General features: G+C 37.4%; 2 protein-coding genes across 11 annotated transcripts in view; one reads left to right on the forward strand and one right to left on the reverse strand.

Moving 5' to 3' along the window:
- Positions 1–12364, forward strand: part of Abi1 (abl interactor 1) — an 86245-nt gene extending 73881 nt beyond the window's left edge. For 2 of the 10 annotated variants that reach the window (XM_034510799.2, XM_034510802.2), the window contains 4 exons: positions 965–1141; positions 4242–4328; positions 8388–8573; positions 10377–12364. In XM_034510799.2, the coding sequence (XP_034366690.1) occupies positions 965–1141; positions 4242–4328; positions 8388–8573; positions 10377–10552 (626 nt within the window). In that variant the 3' untranslated portion in view covers positions 10553–12364. The remainder of the gene's footprint in view (positions 1–964; positions 1142–4241; positions 4329–8387; positions 8574–10376) is intronic. The other 8 variants (XM_034510800.2, XM_034510803.2, XM_034510804.2 and 5 more) reach the window with 4 other exon arrangements.
- The window catches only part of Pdss1 (decaprenyl diphosphate synthase subunit 1), a 36065-nt gene continuing 26437 nt past the window's right edge, over positions 12177–21804 (reverse strand). The window contains exons 8-11 of the mRNA XM_034510810.2: positions 21372–21452; positions 21134–21247; positions 14905–14985; positions 12177–12623 (exon numbers count right to left, since the gene is read on the reverse strand). Coding sequence (XP_034366701.1) covers positions 12483–12623; positions 14905–14985; positions 21134–21247; positions 21372–21452 — 417 coding nt within the window. The 3' untranslated portion in view covers positions 12177–12482. The remainder of the gene's footprint in view (positions 12624–14904; positions 14986–21133; positions 21248–21371; positions 21453–21804) is intronic.

Below are 21804 nucleotides of genomic sequence, written 5' to 3' on the forward strand. Positions count from 1 at the left end.
TTTTTGGATACAGGGTTTCTCTGTGTAGCCCTGGCTGTCCTGGAATTTACTCTGTAGACCAGGCTGGCCTCAAACTCAGAAATCCGCCTGCCTCTGCCTCCTAAGTGCAAGGGGAGATTTTCATCAGTGCTGAAGCTTAAGAGCAGTTATTCTAGGGAAATTCAGGAACTCCAGTTTAGCAGTGTTCATTCATAGGGAGTTATATGCTTAGTAGTGTTAAGACTAGTACCTAAATAATTAATAACAGTAATTATTAACAATTATAAAAATCAGAAAAATATACTTAACAGTTTAAAATTTATTTTTTACTTTATTACTTAACCTGAGCTTTCTAGCTAGATGGAATTTTGAATCAAATTCTGAAACTTGACTGTGGAGAGGTTGCTTATGAAGCAGTTCTGAATGACCCACAGCTAACAGCATTTGCCTTACTCAGACTATATGTGGTACTCATTTTGTTGGAGCCAGTGTATATACAAAAGTTCTATACAGTTGTCCTTCTTGGAAACCTCACCTCCAATAGATAGAAAATCCTTAGATACTCAAGTTCCGTAGTAAAATGGAGTCCTGTTTGCAGATAACTTACACACATATTCCTAATCTTATATTTTAAATTATCACTGGGTTCCCTAACACCAATACAATGTAAATGGTCTGAATAGTTGTTGTTGTGCATTGTCTAGTGGACATTCTGAAATGCACATGTAAATTACATGTAGCGTTAGCAAAATAGCATTTGGGACTATGCTTATTGCAAAGGGTTAATTATGCTCAGTGGTCACTTTTGTAGCTCTTCACACTAGCTGTCCTCTTGTTTATAAACTTCACAAGTGGAGATAATTTGATTTTCCTCTTTTTATTTTGTGTCTGGGTGTTACAAAGCAGTAAGAACCCCCTCCCCTCTGTCCTGCCATTTCGGGTGTTTGTAATGCTTTCTTGGTTGCCTTTGACTAATGCTTTTCAGCAGCCCCTGGTGCAGCTCCTGGTTCCCAGTATGGCACAATGACCAGGCAGATCTCTCGACACAACTCTACCACTTCTTCGACATCTTCTGGTGGATATAGACGAACTCCCTCTGTGACTGCCCAATTCTCTGCTCAGCCTCATGTTAATGGAGGTCCACTTTATTCTCAAAATTCAAGTAAGCTTGTGTTTGCAGGCACACAGCAGTAGTGGAGCTCCCTTTAAGGAGATTGTTTGAAACTGTTATTCTAGACCGTGATAGACAACAATTTAAACTAGGCTAGTTCATGTGTGTGTTTGCTTTAGAATGTTAATCCTTGAATAACCAACCATCTTAAACATAACTGCTTATTTATTCTCCAAGGTTCGCTTGAGTATAATCTACCAAAATTCAACAAATACTTTAATGTGCTATTTGTATTACTACAGTATAATTTGAACTAGAGAACAAAACAATCTTAATTTTTATTGGCATGATTTTGATGGTTCAGTAATGGTACAAAGACACAAACACAAAGAATTTTTTTTTTTAATTTAATGAAAAGAAATTGCTGGCTATCACTTCTAAGATTGTGCCCTCTTTTGAAATGCTTTCTAATGAAAACCTTTATACTGCCTGCTTACTTTGTCTGTCTGGATAATTCTAACAGGTGGGAGGGGTTTTCCTTTTATTTCCTTCTGTTTACTTCAAAATACACATCTCAGTATTAATTACAGCCAGTGTTTAAAAACTTTTATAGAAAATAGACTTAGGAAAGAAAGGTTTGAATATCTGAGGATAATCATTGACTTTACTTTCCATGTTAAGATGCTAAATCCAGAAGGGAAACAGCTTGAAATAAGCCTGTTGTCCTGTATTTGTTCTTGTCTATGGCAGCTTCTTTTTACGTGTTTGTAGAACTGAATGTTCTATAAAAATAATTATAGCTGCTCTGTATTTACATGGGAATTTGCTTCATTCTTTTATTTACATTTATATTACATGGATATTTTGGTTTTTGTTTGTTTTGGTAGATTTTTTTTTTTTTTTAAAGGCAAGGCCTTACTTTGTAGCCCTAACTGGCCTGGTACTACCTAAGTCATACTGGCCTTGAACTTGCAGCCTTCCTGCTTTTTGGGTTGACAGGCAAGCGCCATTATGCCTAACTTAAGTAGAGACTGTTGATCTTTTGTTTAAAATTTTGAGTTACAGAGTTAACTGGTAGCAAATTGAAAACCACTTTGTTTTAAATGTCTATATTCACAGAGAACCTCAGATTTATGCAATTTTTTTTTCCAGACTAGAATTTTTATTCAGGCTACTACGAAACACTAAACTGTTGCCTGATATTTTCCCTCACACTCCTCTTGGCATCTTGTTGATACTGAGCGGTAGCCTCAGTGTCTGAAAGTCCTATAACTCAGTCGTTTAGGTTTTTGTTGTTGTTCTGTGTTTTGGAGACATGTCATGTGGAGTTCGGGCTGGCTTTGAATGCAGAGATCTACCTGCTTCTGCGGCATATACAATCAAGACATATTAGTTGTTTATCCCACTAGTGTCATGAACTTCCTTTTCATATTCTGCTTTATATGATGCCATCTTTATGTTCATTATCTCCTCTTCCCCCACTTTGTCTTTTAATTTATTCTGCAGGTAGGGTTTTTATTTTACCAGTCTGCACTGGTATAGTTTCACACATGTTTGTAGGGTACTTCCTTAGTGAATATCAGTATTCTTTTTGAAACTGGAAAGGAAACTTAGGCTCGGTGTAAAGCATATTTTGTTTTATCCATTTCTCCTTCAGTATGAGCTGCTGGTGCAGTTCACTGGTCCGTGGCTGTGTTTAGTACTGTGATGTGCTGCTTCCTCTCAGTACATGTGCTGGGGATGAACATCTTCATCGTGCATCATCTCCTGTCTCTTCCCCCACAACTAACGAGCATCACTAGTCACTCAGGGTTCTTTCTTCAAATTATTTTGACTAATGGGAGGCTTTTTTGTTTGTTTTAAAATCAATACCCTCTAACCCTTTCACAAGTCTTCTCTGTAATAGAATGAAAGACCAGTTTCTGCTAGTAAACTGAATGCTGTTTTTAGATTTGTATGAAATATCAGCACATATATATTTCTCTAATTTTTAACTTGGAACATCTATCACATTTTTATGCTTACCAACAAATTTGTACCTTGGATTAAAATGATAAAGTTTGATGAAATGATTTTAGGGACAAATAATGTTGTTTTTCCTGGTTAATATAACATCACTTACTGGTGACCACTGGGAAGCCAAGTCCACTTAAACCCATTGACTTGTTTGATGCCATCTTCAGCAATTACTTACTTCTTGTTAAAGTGAGGCAAAGTAAACATATTTTTGCTTCTAGTTTGTGTCAGTCTTTCATATATTTGTTAGTCATATGAACATTTAATACCAAATTCATATAAAGTATTGCCTGAAAAAGGTTACACATGCTTCAAGCCAGCCTGTATATTATATTAATCAGAAATTTATATAGTGCAAATAATTGTACATTTTGACTGATTAGAGATTAAATTTTCTTTTTTTGGTATCCATAAAAAGACCATTTGATAACTTCCCCTCGGAAACTGAATAATTAATCACTAGGTACATGGAACATTCTTGTCCCTTAGTTAAGTTTAGGGCTGATTTCTTACAAATAAAGCTGGCAACTTAAAAGTAACAAATCTTACTTTGTAAGAAAGAGTATATTCCAGAGAAGTATGTAAATTTAGATATATAAGCACTTTCTTTAAAGGAAACTAAACTCGTGATTGATGTATTGATATATCTACATATTTATACATGTAATCAACAGCTGTTAATCACTATTTGGGTTTTAAATTTACAGCTTTACCCTAAAGCTAGATAAGTCTGTTAGTTTATAGACGTAAAGCAAAACAGTTTGTTGGCAGGCTCTGTAGATGTTTAATCATAACATAATTTAGAAGTCTGTCTTTGAAAAACATTGTGCTAAAATAAATGTTATTGTAAATTTAAAAGTTCCCCAAATAATGTAGTGCTAGGTTAAAAGTAAGTGTACTTACTATTTTATGCACTTACCCCTGTGACTGAGCACAGTGTGACCTTAGGTTCTGTGGGGACAAGAACTTGAAGAGGGTAGCAGGGTTTGTTTGTTTGTTTTTGTTTTGTTTGTTTTCATTTGCAACAGTTCTTGGCATACTTATTTATGTTTGTGGTCCTTGTAACTGACTTCTGCTTTTTGTTTGTTTCCTTTTCTTTATCTGTTTTACTCCCCATACTGTGTCTTTCTGCCAGTTTCTATTGCCCCTCCTCCTCCCCCCATGCCTCAGTTGACTCCACAGATACCTCTCACAGGCTTCGTGGCCAGGGTGCAGGAAAACAGTAAGTCTGGAAACACAGCTGTCAGAGATTAGAGGCTGCCTCCTCTAGCATGCATGGCTGATGAGTCACCATTTTTCTTCTTATTAAGAAGCTAATTTTACCTTGAAGAATAGGTACAGATATGTATTACTGAAACTGAAGAGCACGGGCTTCTGTTCTTTTCTCTTGTCTGCATGATTACTGACCCATATCGATTTCAAAAACGCAGGTTTTTTTTTTTTTTTTTTTTTAAGTATTTAGGTGATCTAAGGTATGAGATCTATTATTTCTCTATTTTTATGCAAAGAGTAAGCACAAGAATGCAAATTATACTGAAATCCCTAATGGTTACTGGGACAATTAGAAAACACTTTGCAACTGGGTATGGTGGTGCATGCCTGTAATCCTAAACCCTTGGGAGGTTGAGGTAGATTGAGATCTTCATGTGTTGGAGGATACTCTGGGCTATATAGTGAGACCCTGTCTTTAGACATACAATACAAGCCAAAACAACAACAAAATGTGTACTCTGAAGAGATTTGTCAAAATAGAATTACACTGTACATTTATTAGGAAATTAAGACAGTGTCCCTACCTCTTCCTTTAATAGCACACATTTTTAGAAAGAGCCAGTGAAATGGTTCAGTTAGTAAAGCATAATGAATTGAATTCATCCCTAGATCCCACATGGCAGAAGGAGAGCACTGAACTCCTATAAGTTCTCTGATTTCCATATATGCACAAGATAAATAAATGTTAAAAAAAAATAGAGAGTGATTGTAGATTCTAATCTGTATGAAGCTGTAGTGATGGCTCAGTGGTTAAGAGCATTTGTTGCTCTTGACGGGGACCCGGGTTTAGTTCCCAGCACCCATGTGGCAGCTCACAACAGTCTGATTCCAGTTCCAGTGAATCCAGTGCTGTGGGCTCAGCACTCATGTTATACATGTAGGCAGAACACTCATGTACTTAAAAATCAATATTAAAACCACGAATCTCCAAGAATAAGTGAATTAAATGCATGTTGTCCATCTGAAGGATGGGCAAGGAAGGTGGCATCTGCCGCCTGTGAGGTCATGTCCCAAGTGTAAACTTACCAATCTTCTTAAAGTTTTATCTTAATGCAGACTAGGTTAAGTAACTTACAGTTTTTAATAGGTATACTTAATTTAAGTAGATGGTATTATTATTGATAGCCTTTGAGATTATAGAAGTCTCTACGTGTCCAGAGTGAATATTGTGTGGCAAATGAAAAATAAAATTGCTGAATAATTAAATGTCAACTCTTGAAATTAAGATAGTATATAGTTCAAATTTCCCTCATTTGGAATCTTTCTAGAAATACATTTTAGCGTTGTTGAGTAATGAACTACTACTTAAGCAGCCCATCCTTTAGGAAAGTAACCTTGTGTCAAATTTTATATCAGCTTTTGCTGACTCTTACAATGCTTCTCTCAGTCCCTCCCTTCCACCAATCAAATACTGTTATTCAGTGTTTCATGGTAGGTTCTGGTAAGAATACAAACACAAAGTTTAAGAGAGTCTCTTCATGAGATGTATAAAGAGCTTATTGCAAATGTAGATTTAGAGTTTTGAAATTTCTGAATGCAAACCTTCTTACTATTAACTTCAGTTTGAAAATCCTTTGTTCCAGCATTTAAGATTAAATGAATCTTAGGTGTTAAAAATGATAAGGGTAAGTTGCTAGTCACTGCTGCTTCCTTCCCCATTTTTGATGTTCTAAGCAATACCCGGGGTCTTGTCCATGCTAGGTACGTTGCTCTAAGACTGAATTAAATGAATGATATTCTTAGTGTCAATGAGCTGGCCTTGTGTTAGAGTGCCATCCCCCTCAGCCTCTTGGGTGCTGGGATGGCAGGGCTTATCATTCCCAGTGGTATTGCTGTTTCTTGATACTGATACAGTTTAGAAACTCAACCTATCAGAGGTGGAAGATTATACCAGTTCATCTTTTTAAACTGCTCCCATGAAGAATTCTAGGAAATAAGTTTAATAGTCGTTGGACATCAACTTTGTGGGCCTACAGATCATTGGCTAACTGATAACTGGAAAAAACAAAACCCAATTTTCTTACACATTATTCCCAAAGAGATACCTTGACACAACTATTTCTGTTCTTTTTACCAAACACATGATGTTGAGTGATACACCACTGAGATTCCAAGTTTATTTTCAGGTTTTTCTAAGCAAGTTGAAATTAAGAAATTGTATATTAGCACTTTAAATATTTTATCAAGTGTATATGTTTTATGTGATTTTTTTAAAATGCCAGTGTTCTGGTACTCAGAGGAAGTGACAAGAAATGCATGTAGCTGTAACCCAGTCTGGTTTAATATATGAGCCCCTAATGACTCAAGCCTTTTACTATTTAACATCAGAGGATAGTGTTACTAGAGCAGAAAGTTGGTCTGATCAGATTTTGCCATAAACTTGAAGATAAACCAGTGTGTACTTAATGGCAGTTGAATGGAACTCTTCAACTAGTACATTACAGAAACGACAGAGTGACAGCTGTTCAGGGACTCAAACAAGCATGTAATACACATAGTAAACCAATTTAGGGTGTGAGCTGGGCCTGTTTGATGTTAGGCTGGGTTCATAGCCACTCTTCCTCCACATACAAAGCTTTATGGAGGAGGTGTAGGCAGATGTTTAGTGGATCAGCGCATGTGGTAGACAACCCAGCTGTAAACCTGTTAGATTGTTGTGACTGAGCATCATCAAGTAGAATTTATTATTTACTGTCTCTATCATCTCAAGGATATAAGTAGAATGCACAGAATTGAAGCAGTAATGAATCAGGACTGTTTCTCTGCTTGCTTTAAACTAGCCTCTTGCTTAGATCCCAGCATAGCGCCCCAGTTAGGGAACAATAACCTGTAAAACCCACATCAGTTAATACAAGAACCTTTCTTCCTCTTCTTTCTTCTTTCTCACTAGAAAGACCAGGTTCTCTTTGTGTAGCCATGGATGGCCTAGAATTAGCTGTGTAGACCAGACTTGCCTTGAACTCAGAGATCCCCAAGCTCCTGCCTCCCAACCAAGTGCTGGAAATAAAGGCATGCACTACCTTCCCTGATCTACCCCCCCCCCCACCCCAAACTTTTAAAGGAATTTGTGGAGTAGAAGTTTGAGCATTAGTTGTGTTAGCTTTGAATGTTTTAATCCCAACAGCACTGGTGGCCGAATAAGTACCATTCTAGTCCCACACGTCCTTTCCTGTTAATACCGTCCATTCTTTAACGCACGAATTCACATACCCCAGCCGTCTAGAATCTGAAGTGTGATTCATTTTTGTTTGTTTATTTTAATTTTTTTTTAAATTACTGCCATCTTCAGTATTTTATGTTTAAATCTTAATTGTTTTAAGTTAGAAATTTGATCTTTAGGATCTGGTGTCATCTCATGCATTGTTTTGTTAGCCATAATGCAAAATCTTAGTTTTTCTTTCTACGTTAAATTTTGACTATGAATATAACTTAATGCAGTCTTCTTATTTGGAATTATTTTTATGTTTGTTTAAACTTAAGTAAAAATAGAAAACAAACAAACAAAACCCTACACAAAAATTTAAACATGACATGACCAACTTGGTTTTACTCTTTGTTAAAACAATAAATAAAATATATGTCCATTTGAGATGTAGTTTCTAGGGCACTAAAACTACTAAAAGCCAAAATTGCAGTCATGACTATACATAGCAAAACCCGTCAGACCTCTACTGTACTCCATGACAGAGTCCCCTCAGGCAACGAGGCGTAAGGGAGCATTTTTTTTTACCTGAGACTTATCATAAAGAAACTTCTTTACTCCTGTAATTCTAATGAAAGTAGATACTATGTCCTAACCTCTTACATTCATTAATTTAGTATTTATATGTTTATTTTATATCATTTTATTGTTGCAAAATTGTGCTTTAAAGTAGTATAAACTTTAACACACCCAGCTTTTCTAATCACTGCATGTTTTATATAGTGCATGCTATGTGAGTTAGAATTGTTGAATTCTGTTAACGTGAACATTTTCCTTTAGACTAATGACTTGTCTGAATTCTTTTAGTTGCTGATAGCCCAACTCCCCCACCACCCCCTCCACCAGATGACATCCCCATGTTTGATGACTCTCCGCCTCCTCCGCCACCTCCTCCTGTGGACTACGAAGACGAGGAAGCTGCAGTAGTTCAGTATAGTGACCCGTATGCGGATGGGGACCCTGCATGGGCTCCCAAGAACTATATTGAGAAAGGTGAGGTCCTGTTCTCTTGGATTGGTGTACAGTAGTCTAATTATAGAGCTTTATTACTGTGTAAAAAAAGTCTCAGTCAAGTGTTTCTTACCTGGAACTGTTCTATCAGTCACGGTTGTAACCCTTCTGTGAGTACTCTGTTTTTTAGGAGTATGAAGAGAGTCTATTTCTTTATACTTTGAATTTAAATTTTTAGATGCATCTTGTCAAACCATTTATGTCTCTAGCTTCAGATTAACTTGCTTGCCTGTGTTTTATAGATCAAACATTTAAGGCACAAAACTGAGCTAAATTACTTGCTGAAGCAGTTATTTATGTGATTTTAGTGATGATTTTAAACATTCTCTCTGCCCCTACATCTTACCTTTTCCCTCCCCTCTCCTCCTTTTGTTTGTTTGTTTGTTTTGGGTTCTTCTCCCCCCCCCCCACTGCCCGGCTTTCCTCCCCCTTTTGTATCCCCTCCCCCAAAGGCTGGGTATAGTTTAGATTTTGCTGGCCATATTGACTCAATGGGTTTGTGGCTCAAAGTTGTGCATTAATATATATGTGTAGATGTAGTTGTGTTCAGTAAAACGTTATTTACAAAAATTGGTGGTGGGGAGCTGGAGAGATGGTTTAGAGTGAAGGGCATTTCTTTATAGGTTCAGTTTCTAGCACCTACATGGTGACTTACACCCATCTATAACTACAATTCTAGAGATCTCATAACCACTTGTGTTTGACATCTGTCACCAGGCATGCATGTGGTTCAGATACAGATATGCAGACAAATCACTTATCACTGAAAATAAAATTTAAAATTCGTAAATTTAAAGAATGAATGGCGAAGGGTTAGATTTGCCATTGGGCTATTATTTGTTGATTTTTTTTTTATTCTTTATTTATTTATTTATTTATTTATTTTAGTGTAAATCTAGTTAATATTTAGCAGAATTAAGCTGGGCATGACTTGAAATCATATACCTGAAATCACAGCACCCAGGAGGCAGAGGCTGGAGGATTATTGCAAATTTCATATAGCCTGGTGTGTGGAGTGATTTTCTCAACCTTTTGCCATGGTCAGAGAAGACTGCCTGTTTAATTTAATAACTGGTGGTAATCAATCAGTACCTCAAATTTTTCCCTAGTTTACTAATTTAGAGTTATTAAGGAGGCAAGCCATCTTTCCTAGGGGAAAAATAATTCTGGACCATCATAAATGCTTTAAAAAATCGTATTTTAAGAAAAAAGTGTTTAGAATAAATAAATTAAAAAATCACTCATGTATTAATCACATATAGCAGAAAATTACATGTAATTTTAGAATTATCTAATAAAAATGGGTATAAAGGGACTATTTAAATTGAGAAATCAATAGTTAAGAAAGTGTTATACATGTAAGTTGTTTTCCCTTTTTACAACAATGGAAAGACAGAATATGTTAACCAGAAAGGAAGCATATCTTGAGCTTTGTCATACTTTTTAGGGGTTTCCCCTTATTTTTGCCATCTTTTAAAACAAAACTTTTAAAGTGAGTAGACATTTTTTTTATTCTAAGTCCATCTGGGCGGAGGCGGTAGCTGTGCCCTTAATCCTGGCACTTGGGAGGCAGAGGCAGGCAGATCTCTGTGAGTTTGAGGCCAGCCTGGTCTCCAGGACAGCCAAGGCTTTTACATAGAGAAACCCTGTCTAGAAAAACCAAAAATAAATAAGTAAATAAAAATACTTAGCTTTCTTAAACTATAGATTTAATTGGCATTATATTTTAAATTCAGGTAAATGTTGGAGATAATATTCTCATGTCATACTTTGTTTCCTCTACAGTTGTTGCAATATATGATTATACAAAAGACAAGGATGATGAGCTGTCCTTTAAAGAGGGTGCAATCATCTATGTCATAAAGAAGAATGACGATGGCTGGTTTGAAGGAGTTTGCAATCGCGTGACTGGACTCTTCCCTGGGAACTATGTTGAATCAATCATGCACTATACTGATTAGTTTTTCTTTCGTTTTCTTTTCATGTAGGTTATTACTCCGTCATACTGTGGGACTGTATGGTTAACAGGATTGTTTTAATGTTTAAAATGTGCCCATATTTTCAGGACATGTTTTATTGGTATATTTGGATGTCTACCTGTAAGCATAAATTTTGGAGGCAGTTCAGACATTGCTGAAGAGCAATTTATATCAGACTGCCTATAATTGATTATGCGTATGTACTCACACCTTGATAAATTTATGACCAGCCTAAAAATTCTGGGGATGTGGGTTATTACGTTTAACAAATCATGGTTCAGAATGTACCGTTACATGTCTCAGTGCAGCATGGTCACTAACATTGTATCAGACTGATAGGAAACCAGAGAACTTCAGTGCTGGTGCTGGTCAGACTTTTGGTTTCAATTCTCAGTTTTTAAAAAAAATAGTGTTTAAAGCATGCATAAATTTTTATGTATTGAAATATACTTAACAACTCAAGATGCTTCCAATTTGTGTAACAATTATCTGGAGTACTCATACTAGAGTCTCTAAATTCTTCATGTGAAATGAAAGACTATCTGTAATGTTGTAATTTGTATCTAAGTTTTTTAATGGGTGAAATTTGCATTATAAATTTTTCCATTCATAAATACATAAGTGAACCAAAGGATTTTGTCCTCTCCTTTACTGGTTTGCTTTAATCATGTGTGCGTGTGCATATGCATGCACACCCCCCACCCCCTAAAAAAGATTTATTGCAGAATTATGGTTCTATTTTCTCAATACATCAGCTTGAAAATATTTTTAGCTTAATCTTAATGTGTCCAAACAGCAATGCAACAGAATTTTGCAGATTTTGGAGCTAGACTGTGTCAGAGTAAGCACATGATATTCTGGGGTGGGGGGTGGGGGGGTGTAACATCTGAAGGAGTACCACACTTGTCCTTTGGATTTTAGTGAAACTGAAATTACACTGACTCAGTGAAAGGAAAATCTTTTACATATTGTAAAGATGGATGCAGTTCATTTGTGGCCAGGCATATTTAATCCATTGCCTGGCACTAGAAACATAAAATTTTAACAATAATTGGGAAAGAAACTAGGCCATGTATTAATCTGTAAACAGGTAATAAGCAGGTTTGTATTGCAACTTAAATGCAACACATGCACTTTGTGTGTCTCCTTGATTTAAGGGAGGGTTTGAGGGATACCTGTCTTGTATGTAAGACTGTACTGCTTAGGATATTAAAGTAGATCACACAGGTGTGGGCTTCTATGTATTGAGGGATACAGATGTGTGACAGCACAGTAAGTGATGAGAGCAGTGCAAATATTTCTGAAAATTAAAGATCATTGTTCCTATCAAATCAACTATTCCATATATATTTTACCTTTGTTATTTTTGAAGTACTATGTCATTAGTGATCAGATAGCTATATTATGCTTTTTCTTTTTGAAGCAGAATGTTTTCTTCATTTGTAAATAACCTGTTGTCTAAATTTTATCTACAGTCTTTTATAATAAACTATGCTCCTATACGAAAAATTTGGATATTGTTAAAATATAACTAATGTGGATTTAAATAGTACAGACTTCAAAATTCTCTGACCATTAATCCTATGGTAAAACAAAGACAAACCACTTGAATTTTAACGTTGATTATTTATTTGTGTAATGGCTTTACATGTGGGCATTAACAGTGTAAACAATACCACATATAACCATCAGGATACCTCGATTAGAATTTATAGGACTATAATGACACTGGTTTAATTACATTTAAAAAGTTTTCTGAAAAACTTTGCCAATAAAAAAATTGCCCATCAATAAGGTTGAAATTATTTTTTAAAATGATTTTTGGTTATCTGCATGTGAAGCAAATAGTTTTTCACAAAATTCATTAGGCACAGTCTGGTAAAATAGCTGCCAGAAAGAACTGAAAGAATTGTCATTTATCTCTTGTGAGCACACTTTCTGAAAGCTGAATGAGGGCGTCCCTTTCTGTAGATGGTCTAAGCTTCCTGATCTCTCTTACTGCCTCGTGGCAGTACTGCTGGGCGAGGTAGGTTGTCTGCTGCACGCCGTCACTCTGCAGGAGACAACAGAACAGACAGATCACTGACCAGCTCCTGATGGCTGCTACAATAGACGGACACAGTTTGAGATCAGATGAGCTGCACAGTTAATAATCAGACACTAGTTCTGTTAGCACACAAAGAAATCAACTCTGTCACACACCCAGCTATTTTCTGTCCCCCCTCCCCACTCCCATTGAAGCGTTGTTTTAAAAGTTCTGTCTATATAAAATCCTGTTTTAAAATGAGAATCAAAAAGGCTTATGATGCAAATGCCAGTGTCTCCTGTTGCCTTTCCTGTTGGAAATCACACACCTCATCCACAAGCGTTTCCTAATCTGATTGTTATTTCATTGTCTTAGATTCTTCTGCAGATTAGCTGTGCCAGCAAGATCAACTCTTGGTTTCCTCTTGTATGAGGATACCACTGCTTCTGTCCACTCTGCCCTAATGCTAAAGATGGTTACATTCTCTAACTGTGTTTCTAATAGTGGCTCTTTCTAGAAGCTGGGCAGTAATAAAACATTTTTATTTTTCTGATAGAATACTAAACCCCTTCTCCATAATTCTCAGTTATTTATTTTTAGTATACAGTTGAAATGCTTTCCTCAAAACATGGTAAGAGTTTAGTTTTCTGTGCCATCTTGCATAGAAGCATGTTTTTTCTCCTTAGTGTTTCATCTTGCTTAAAGTACCTGTGGAAATAACCTATCACAAAGGGTATGTGAAAAACCAACATTTCTTTATTTCCTTTTTGAGACAGTTCACTCTATAGTGGCTGGCCTAGAGCTTAGTGTGTGTGTGTGTGTGTGTGGTAAGCTGGCCTTAAACTCACAGAGATATCATTTCAGGTTTAAAGTGTTCATGTGGCTGTTTATTTAGAAGGCCTTACTCCACTGTCTTCTGGCATCCAGTATTTTTATTGCACAGAGCCAGTTTTGGTGTCTTTGCCTCTAGTAGTGAGCACTTGGTACATTATGTCTTATACATACAGTCACACATTATTCTCACTGATTCCTCCTACTGTTGTTCCCAATCCCCACTTGTTACTGGTCCTCTTTCTCAAGGGCATCTATCTTTCTGCTTTTATGCAAATATATTTCATCGACTTTTCCTCCTTTACTAAGATCTTTTACCTCCTTTTATGATCCACACACATTATGTGTGTGGCTGTACCTGCTGAGTATAGGTATCATGTAGACTAGATGAGGATGTCTGAGCTCCTGGAACTCAGGAGGCTCACACAGGCAGTTATGAGCCACCAGACTTAAGGTGTGGAGACTTCAACACAGGTCCTTTTAAAGAACAGTAAGTAAGCTACCTCTGCGGCTGGTTTCATATTTCTTTATGGCTTGATAAAATTCCATTGTGAGTGCGTATGTGTCACCAGCTCATGAACACCTAGGTTCTATTTCTTAACTAGGGTGAACAATAAACATGGACTGGAAGTATCTCTGGTTATATGTTGTCTTAAGGGTTCATCGGCTGGCTCACGTAGTTCTTCTGTGTACTAACTTTCATAGTGGCTGTATGACTTTACATTCCCTTTAGCAGTAAATAAGGGTTTGTTTCACTCTAGCACCCTCACCAGCATTCACCATTACTTGTTTTCTTAATAATAGCCACTCTGATGGTGGTTAAGATGGCATCTCAGGTTTAATGTGCATTTTCTGAATTGTTAAGAATGTTGAACATGTTTCAAATACTTACTGGCCATTTGTATTTCTTTAGGCAGGAAAGGCATTTATAAATAAACTACTGTAACTAACTGTCTATAGGAAGTGAACGTTGGACAGGGATGGGGCCAGTCAATGATATTCATTGCACAGTACAATGATATTCATGGACATGGGACACCTCATTTCAATCTAACAGGTCTCACTTAGCCTGGCCTACATATGAAGATTACTGAATAACTTCAAAGTAAGAAGAGAACCAACTCTTGCAAGTAGGGCACAAAGGCACCACAATTAAATATGAAAGTATTTTAAATGAGATTTCCTAGTTATTGTCAAATCATGTAAGGGTTGACCAACTTGGCTCTGTCAATGTTGTTACTGTACCTGCTGTTGCTTTTTGTATTTTTAAAAATGATCTTACCTTGGGGATAAGCCAAGTACCTAACCCTGAGCGAGTAAGGCCTACTTGCCAAGCCTGCTAAACTGAGTTGATCCCTGAAACACACACAGTAGGAAGGAGCCTACACTTACTAGCTGTCCTCTTACCTTCGCTAGGTGCTGGGCACATGCATGTGCACAAACAAGATTTAAAATCATCCTTTAAAAATAGTCTTACCTGTAATACATACTGCCGTGCTCTGTCCACATCTCCTGGCAAACTGAACCGTCTCATTATCATAGCATTCATTTCTGGAAACTAACCATAAAGAAGGGAAATCTTTTTATTGTTCCTGGAGCAATGAGGCATTTTAATACTTGTTTATAACTATAGAAAATAAGAAAAAGAAAAACTGGGGGCTGGAGAGATGGCTCAATAGTTAAGAACACTAGTGCTCTTACAGAAAATCTGTTTTGGGTTCTCAGCACCCAGGTAGATCAGTCTTCTGTAATTTCCCCCTCAGACCTCCAAGGGTCTGTCTGCCTCCAAGGGCACACAACAGACAAGCAGGCACATACATATTAAACAAAACAGAACGAATTGTTCTGTTTGCAGTCCAGTACTGAGTAAGTTTTAGGAAGACAAAGTACTGTGCTCTGAGCTTCTTGGGTTCTGACTCAGTAGGCAATGCTTTGAGAATGCCTTTTTAATGAATTGTCAAGAGATGTTGGTATTGGTGGTCTAGGAAGACAATAGTAATTAGACATTGTTGAGTGCACACTGAAATCTGCATTTGTATGGAGTCTGGGGGGAGGGACGTTAAGTGCCTCGATCCCACTCCCAACAAATCTGACTATACTGTTATGATCACCGATGTTTTAATGCACACCTCCTTTGGATTAGAGGAGATAGAGATACCAACCAGAGCAGTGTACTGAGTTACAAAAAGATCAGAGGTGTCCGAGGTACAGCTCAGCATTAGAGCACTTGCCCAGCATGTTTAGAGCTTCGTTCCATCCCTAACACAAGAAACAAAAATTCATGGGCTTGAAGATTTCATAAGGGAGGAAAATCCTTCCTTTTGCTTTTCTAGGTTTAGTGGCTAGTCCTAGATCTAATTCATTGTAGCACAAATAAGAGAAATAAAAAAAGTCTGATAACAAAAAGAAAACAGGCTAGAGAGATGGCTGGTCTGGTCTAAGTGCTGCATGATCTGATGACGAGTTTGATCTCAGAAACTATAACGGGAGAGAACTGAGTCATCCTCCTGTCTCTGCAGTGCATGTATGCACGTAAACACAATATAAATCTCTTAGTCATGATGAAAATGTCTTTTATCCTCTTCATTTCTTACTAGGACCAAATCAGGATAACAAATCACTTCCAGACCCAAACCCTGTGTCCAGGTTCTGCCAGCAACCATCCCAGCTGAATAATTTCCTCATCTCAGTCTTCTTTTCTGTTTCAGCTTTCCAATTTCTAGCAGTCTGCAGTTCCATGGAGTAAGAGGTAGGATGTGCTTTGTCAAGGATATCCATGCCTATGCAGTTGCCAGTTTTCCCTGCGACTACGCCTGAAGGATGAGATAAATTTTCCTGTAATAGTGACTATGGGATCTGCAGCAGAAAAACTAGGGCACATTGAGAAGAGAAACCCTGACCAAATGAGGAACAGTGTTCTAGAGAGGTACATGTTTGAGAACAGAGTTGTAGAGACAGCTAACATCCATACAGATTTATTTGTTTGTTTGTTCTTTGTTTTTGGAGACAGGGTTTCTCTGTGTAGTCCTGGAACTCACTCTGTAGACCAGGCTGGCCTCAAACTCAGAAATCTGCCTGCCTCTGCCTCCCAAGGGCTGGGATCAAAGGTGTGTGCCACCACTGCCTGGCATCCATACAGAATTTAATGAATCAACAACTGGTTAGTTCTTAAGTACTTGTTTTTTATGAATTAAATCAATCAGATAATTTGGTAGTTTCTTTTAGTTTTTAAATACCTCTCCCCCACCTGCTTATTTCTAGGTTATATCTTAAAGCAGATGCGATGGTGTCTTGGGCATCTCGTAAAAAAATTCCCTGTGTATGATCTATAAACTTTTCTCAGCATGAGTTACGTGTGATAAATATGCCAACTATGTAGTTTCTCTGATGCTTTTACCTTAAAAACACCAAGAAAGCAACATTTTAAAGAAAACTAAATTGCAGTGAGCATGCCTACATTCCTCCTTTGAAGTAACAAACACCATGTAAATTTCAATATGCAAATATCAGTCGAACTTCTGAAAGCCCATTCCTACCTGTGTATGTGAGGAAGAAGTGAGAAACAAGATGGTTCTCACCCCAGTTTCAGTAAGATTTTTTTGCTTGTTCATGCTGTTTTACAAGGGAATCGGATTCTAACTCTGAAATGTGTTCACAAAACTCCAGGGGTGATCAGTGCACTGGGATGGTTCGGTCTCCAAACCTGGGTAATTCTAAGGCACCAAATAATCACAATAGCATAAGCCTGGGCATCTGGTGCAGAGGCTGGTGATAACAGTACGGCTACAGCCTGACATTTAGGTCTAGTGATTTATCAGTAACAAGCAGATGAAAGGAAAACTTTTAAAAAGAGCTTTTAAACTACTGTAATCTCATCCAAAAAGGAAAACACTTCTATTTTATTTCTGAGTATTTCACAAACATTTTTATATGTCACTGTAAGATTTAATATATTAAAAATGTATAATAAATAGAAAGCCAAACAATTTTCTCACATTGCTTTCCAAACTGAGGGATATATAACTATGTCTTAATCACTTTCCCACATTTACATATTTAAATATCAACTTTAGAGAAGGGAACCAGGAAGTCTAAGCAAGGAAAAAGAGGACAGCTATTTCTAATCAATTCTTTACCTTTTTGGGCACCACACACAGCAAGAATAACTGTCAGATGTTATAACCCCACTGCAGAGAAATGTGCATTCAAACTTTTGCAAAAGTTTGTATTTTGAGAAAAATCATAAAGCCTGAGAGTACAACAGATTCAGGTAAATGTCATCAAGTTAATGTGTAAGTAATTTTAAAGAAAAAGAGTGGAGATTTGTTTGTTTGGGACAAACATATTTCATTTTCTGTCCAGTAGATTTTGTGTACAATTTCACTATAGACTGCTGCCTCTGGCTTTGGTTTGCACTTGTGAATGAGGTCGTTGACAATGTTGTGGGCTGTATTTTTTTTTCCTTTTTTTTTTTTTTTTTTTTTTTTGGCATCATCTCATGTAGCCCAGGATGACCTTCAACTCACTATGTAGCTGGAACTTTGAATTCCTAGCCTTTATCTCCCAAGTGCTAGTGATGAAGTCCAGGGACTTGTGCATGCTAGGCCATTACTCTACCAACAGAGCTCAAGTGTTTGCTCTTGAAGACAATATACACACTTATACAAGAATATACTATCACCACTGAGACCTCTTCAGAAAACAGTGTGTGTGTGTGTGTGTGTGTGTGTGTGTGTGTGTGTGTGTGTGTGTGTGAGATGCATGTGCTCATTTTGAGTCAAACCCAGGGTCATACACATGTTAGGCAAATCTCTACCACCAGGCCATGGTCTTCTGATGCACCTCAAATCTCTGAACTTGGCCACCAAGGAATCTTTCCCCAAAATAGGAGAATCAGTCAAGCAGTTCTTAGTCCAGCAAATTATAATGTCAAGATCATTTACCATGCAGCACTATAAAGGAAAAGACAAGCCAGGGTTTGGTGGATATGGCTGTTATTTTTGTTCTTGAGAGACTGAGCAAGGTCAGAGCAAGACCTTCAGTGTTATATAGATGGATCAGTTCACTGACAGATCTGTGGACAAGACATCCCCCTAGGAAAGGTTTACAAAGACCTCACTAGTATTCTATAGATGGTATGTTAGCCACTAATAATAGTGGATACACTGAGATGTATCTCCAGTGCTAGGGCATACCAGTTACCTGGGTACTATTATATACACTGTTAGTTGAAGGAGTAATTCAAGCATAGTAAAATGAATGCTGGTCTCAGAAGACTTGAGAAAGATGTTCAATTGCCTTCTGTGCCATCTACCAGATGTTCCATTTTGGCCAGACTCGAGCATCAGTTTCATTCAAAGAAACAAACAGTTATCTACTACAAAGTGGAATTGTGAGATCAGGGGCAATGTAAGAATCCTTTATAAACTAAATCAACACTGTTTTATTAAAGCTAAATACTGTATAATCCTGCATTATTTTTGAACTTGATTCACCCAAAGTTATTTTAAGCCCCATGAACTTTAGACAGATTTCTTGCTAGAAACCTCTTTTTAGCAGAATAAAGCATAAAAAGAGCCTAAGCTCAGGGTTTTGAGAAGAATTTATAAATACAACCTTGACTAAGTATAAATATATATTGATTAACTTTGGCACAGTGAGTCCTGGCCAGAGGCACTGCTGCTCAGTTTCATCATGCGTCTCCTTTCTGAGGCTACAGCTCCTTTTCCCACTGCCTGATAGTGTAACTGGGTGCCTGACTCTTAGATTTCCCAGAAACACACACATAAAACCATAGTTCCCATCTTTTGATGGCAGGCTAATCGTAAGGGCTGTGCATTCAGTTTCTGTTCTCACTTTGTCCCATTATATCTGAATGAAAGATTAGCTATTAATTCTTTGTGTACAGGAAAGTAAATTGGTTTCTTTATAAGTAATGAAATAAAATAATAAAAAAAAGCACCAGTCTTATTTTATTTGTTTCATGGAGCTCATGACAAGTATTTATAATTGTTGAGACTTCTAAAAGTAATCCAAACTCTTTATAGAATAAATCAGGGAAAAACTCAGGCTGATCTTTGCTGAGCTAGCTGGTTTGGCACATGGACCATGCTCTGCTTTATTCATGTGACAGAGATTATGCAGGTCTGTAATTGTACAACAAATGCTGGCCAATGGTTAATTTTTCTATCATCAGATATACTTTCATTTACACACACATGGCTCAGGAAAACTGTGCGTGTGTGTGTAGGTGGCTATGGCATAACAGAAAATGTTCCTTACTTTAATGTACAAAAGGTTTTCCTAATTTTTCTAAACTTCGCATATAAATTTTCCTGAATATTGGGGTAGTGAGTTAATAAGTCTCAGTCTCATGGGAGAAGAAACCTACCATTCATAGAATGCTGTGTCTTGGTTTTTTTTGAGACATTTTTTGTTGTTTTTATTTGTTTTTAATGTAGCTCAGACTGTCCACAATCTCAGATGATCCCTCTGCATCAGCACATGAATATTGGGTTGCAGGCCTGTGTCACTACATCTTAGCTGTACCTCTTTCTCTTCTTACCCTGACCTCAGATGTCTGAGATGATACAGCCTGGTAACAAGGACAAAAGTTTCTACTAAGTGTCTTATCATCTTTGTTCGTAGTCTCTATTCTTTTAATTGACAGGCACTGTCCATGGTACCCAGTCCAGCCATCCAGGCTTCAGCCTCCCTGAGGCTGAATTACCTGTAGTAGTTCTACTAGGTCACAGGATGAAAGATCATCTCTTCTGTTTCTTGAATCAGAAATGAATCAAAAGGAATGTCATTGGTTTTAATATCAAAATGGAACTACTAAGTCCTAGAGAAGTTATGACTTATATTTAAATAAAGAATACCATCAAAATTTATGAAAAGACTGATAACAGTTTAAAATTTTTAGACCCAAAGTAGTTAGTGATGACTATCTTAATACACTGTCAACTAACCAGTTAAATGCCACTCAGATGACTATTTGTTTTAAAGATACCGATATACAGCTAATGGCCCACTTATTGCAAGCAGCATCTGGAACAGCCAAAAAAAGCATATGGCCAGGGTCCAGATGATGCTATGAAATGGCTGCTTTGACAGTCACTGCAGCATCTTTGATGCTTGTGAAGCATCTCATCTATGTTAAGGAGGACACAAAAGCAGCTTTACTTACTTACAGTCTCTCAATGTGGAAAAGGAAGGAGCTACATGGTTCTAGTGCATTCAATTGACTTCTCCACATTTGGAAGCAATGGCTGAGGCGTCAAGGCTTCTCTAGGAGTGCCAACAGTTCCATTAAACTAGAACTTATGACTTCCTCAGACTTAGACATCTTTAGAACTTCCTGTACCTTTAAGAGGCTTTGAGGCATACCCAATCATAAAAGTAGTAATTGTCAATCTTGCAACACCCAAAATACATGAAATTCACTCAGCACTTTTTGATTTGCAAGCTAATGAGTAGTATATCAACTAGCCCTCATAACAACTGAGATTATAACCTGTGTTTCACAGATAAGGTTTATAGAAGTGAAATTACCACCCTAACATCTTAGTTATCAAACCAGGATCAAATCTGTGGTTTCTTATCTAAATGCCTCCAGTTGTTTTTTTATCTCACTTTATCAGATGTACCTGAGATATTGGTTCCAAAGGGCTCCTTGGCAACGTTTCAAAGAGAGTAAGACCTACCTGTTGGCAAGCAAATAAAACAGGGCCGGTGGCTATGCCTAGCTTCAGGTCTGCAGATGTTGGTTTGCCCATCTGGTCAGAACATGAGGTGAAATCCAGTACATCATCTATGAGCTGCCAAAAGGAAAGACGAGCACACCCACTGAGTTGCCATTGTCTTCATTCCTCTGAACACTCTACACTGAGGAGAATGCAGCTGTGCCTATACGTCAACATTCCCACAAACATGCACACCAACCTGAAAAGCTATTCCGACGTTTTTCCCATACTGATAGGCAATCTCATGCACCACTGGGTCAGGGCAACCCAGGACAGAGACCTGAAAGAAAAAGAAGATTCTGGTAAGTTGTGGCATTCAGGTACCAGGCAGCCAACCACGATGGAGCCACTCATACATTCCCTAAGAGCACTGAGCCTTCATTACAGACCATCAGGGGATGCTGGCACTAAAAGGAGACCCAACACATTCAAAAGTGCTGTTTTCTTGGCCAGATGGTGATGGCACATGTCTTTAATCAGGAGGCAAAGCCAGGGGGACCCCTGAGTTTGAGGTCAGACTAGTTTTTAGAAAGAGTTTCAAGACAGCCAAGGCTACACATAAAAGACCCCACCTGAAAACAAAATAAAACAAACAACAAAACAAAGGGATATTTTCTTTTTGTGCAGTTTTG

Source organism: Arvicanthis niloticus, chromosome 8 (genome assembly GCF_011762505.2).
Source record: "Arvicanthis niloticus isolate mArvNil1 chromosome 8, mArvNil1.pat.X, whole genome shotgun sequence".
Lineage (NCBI taxonomy): Eukaryota > Metazoa > Chordata > Mammalia > Rodentia > Muridae > Arvicanthis > Arvicanthis niloticus.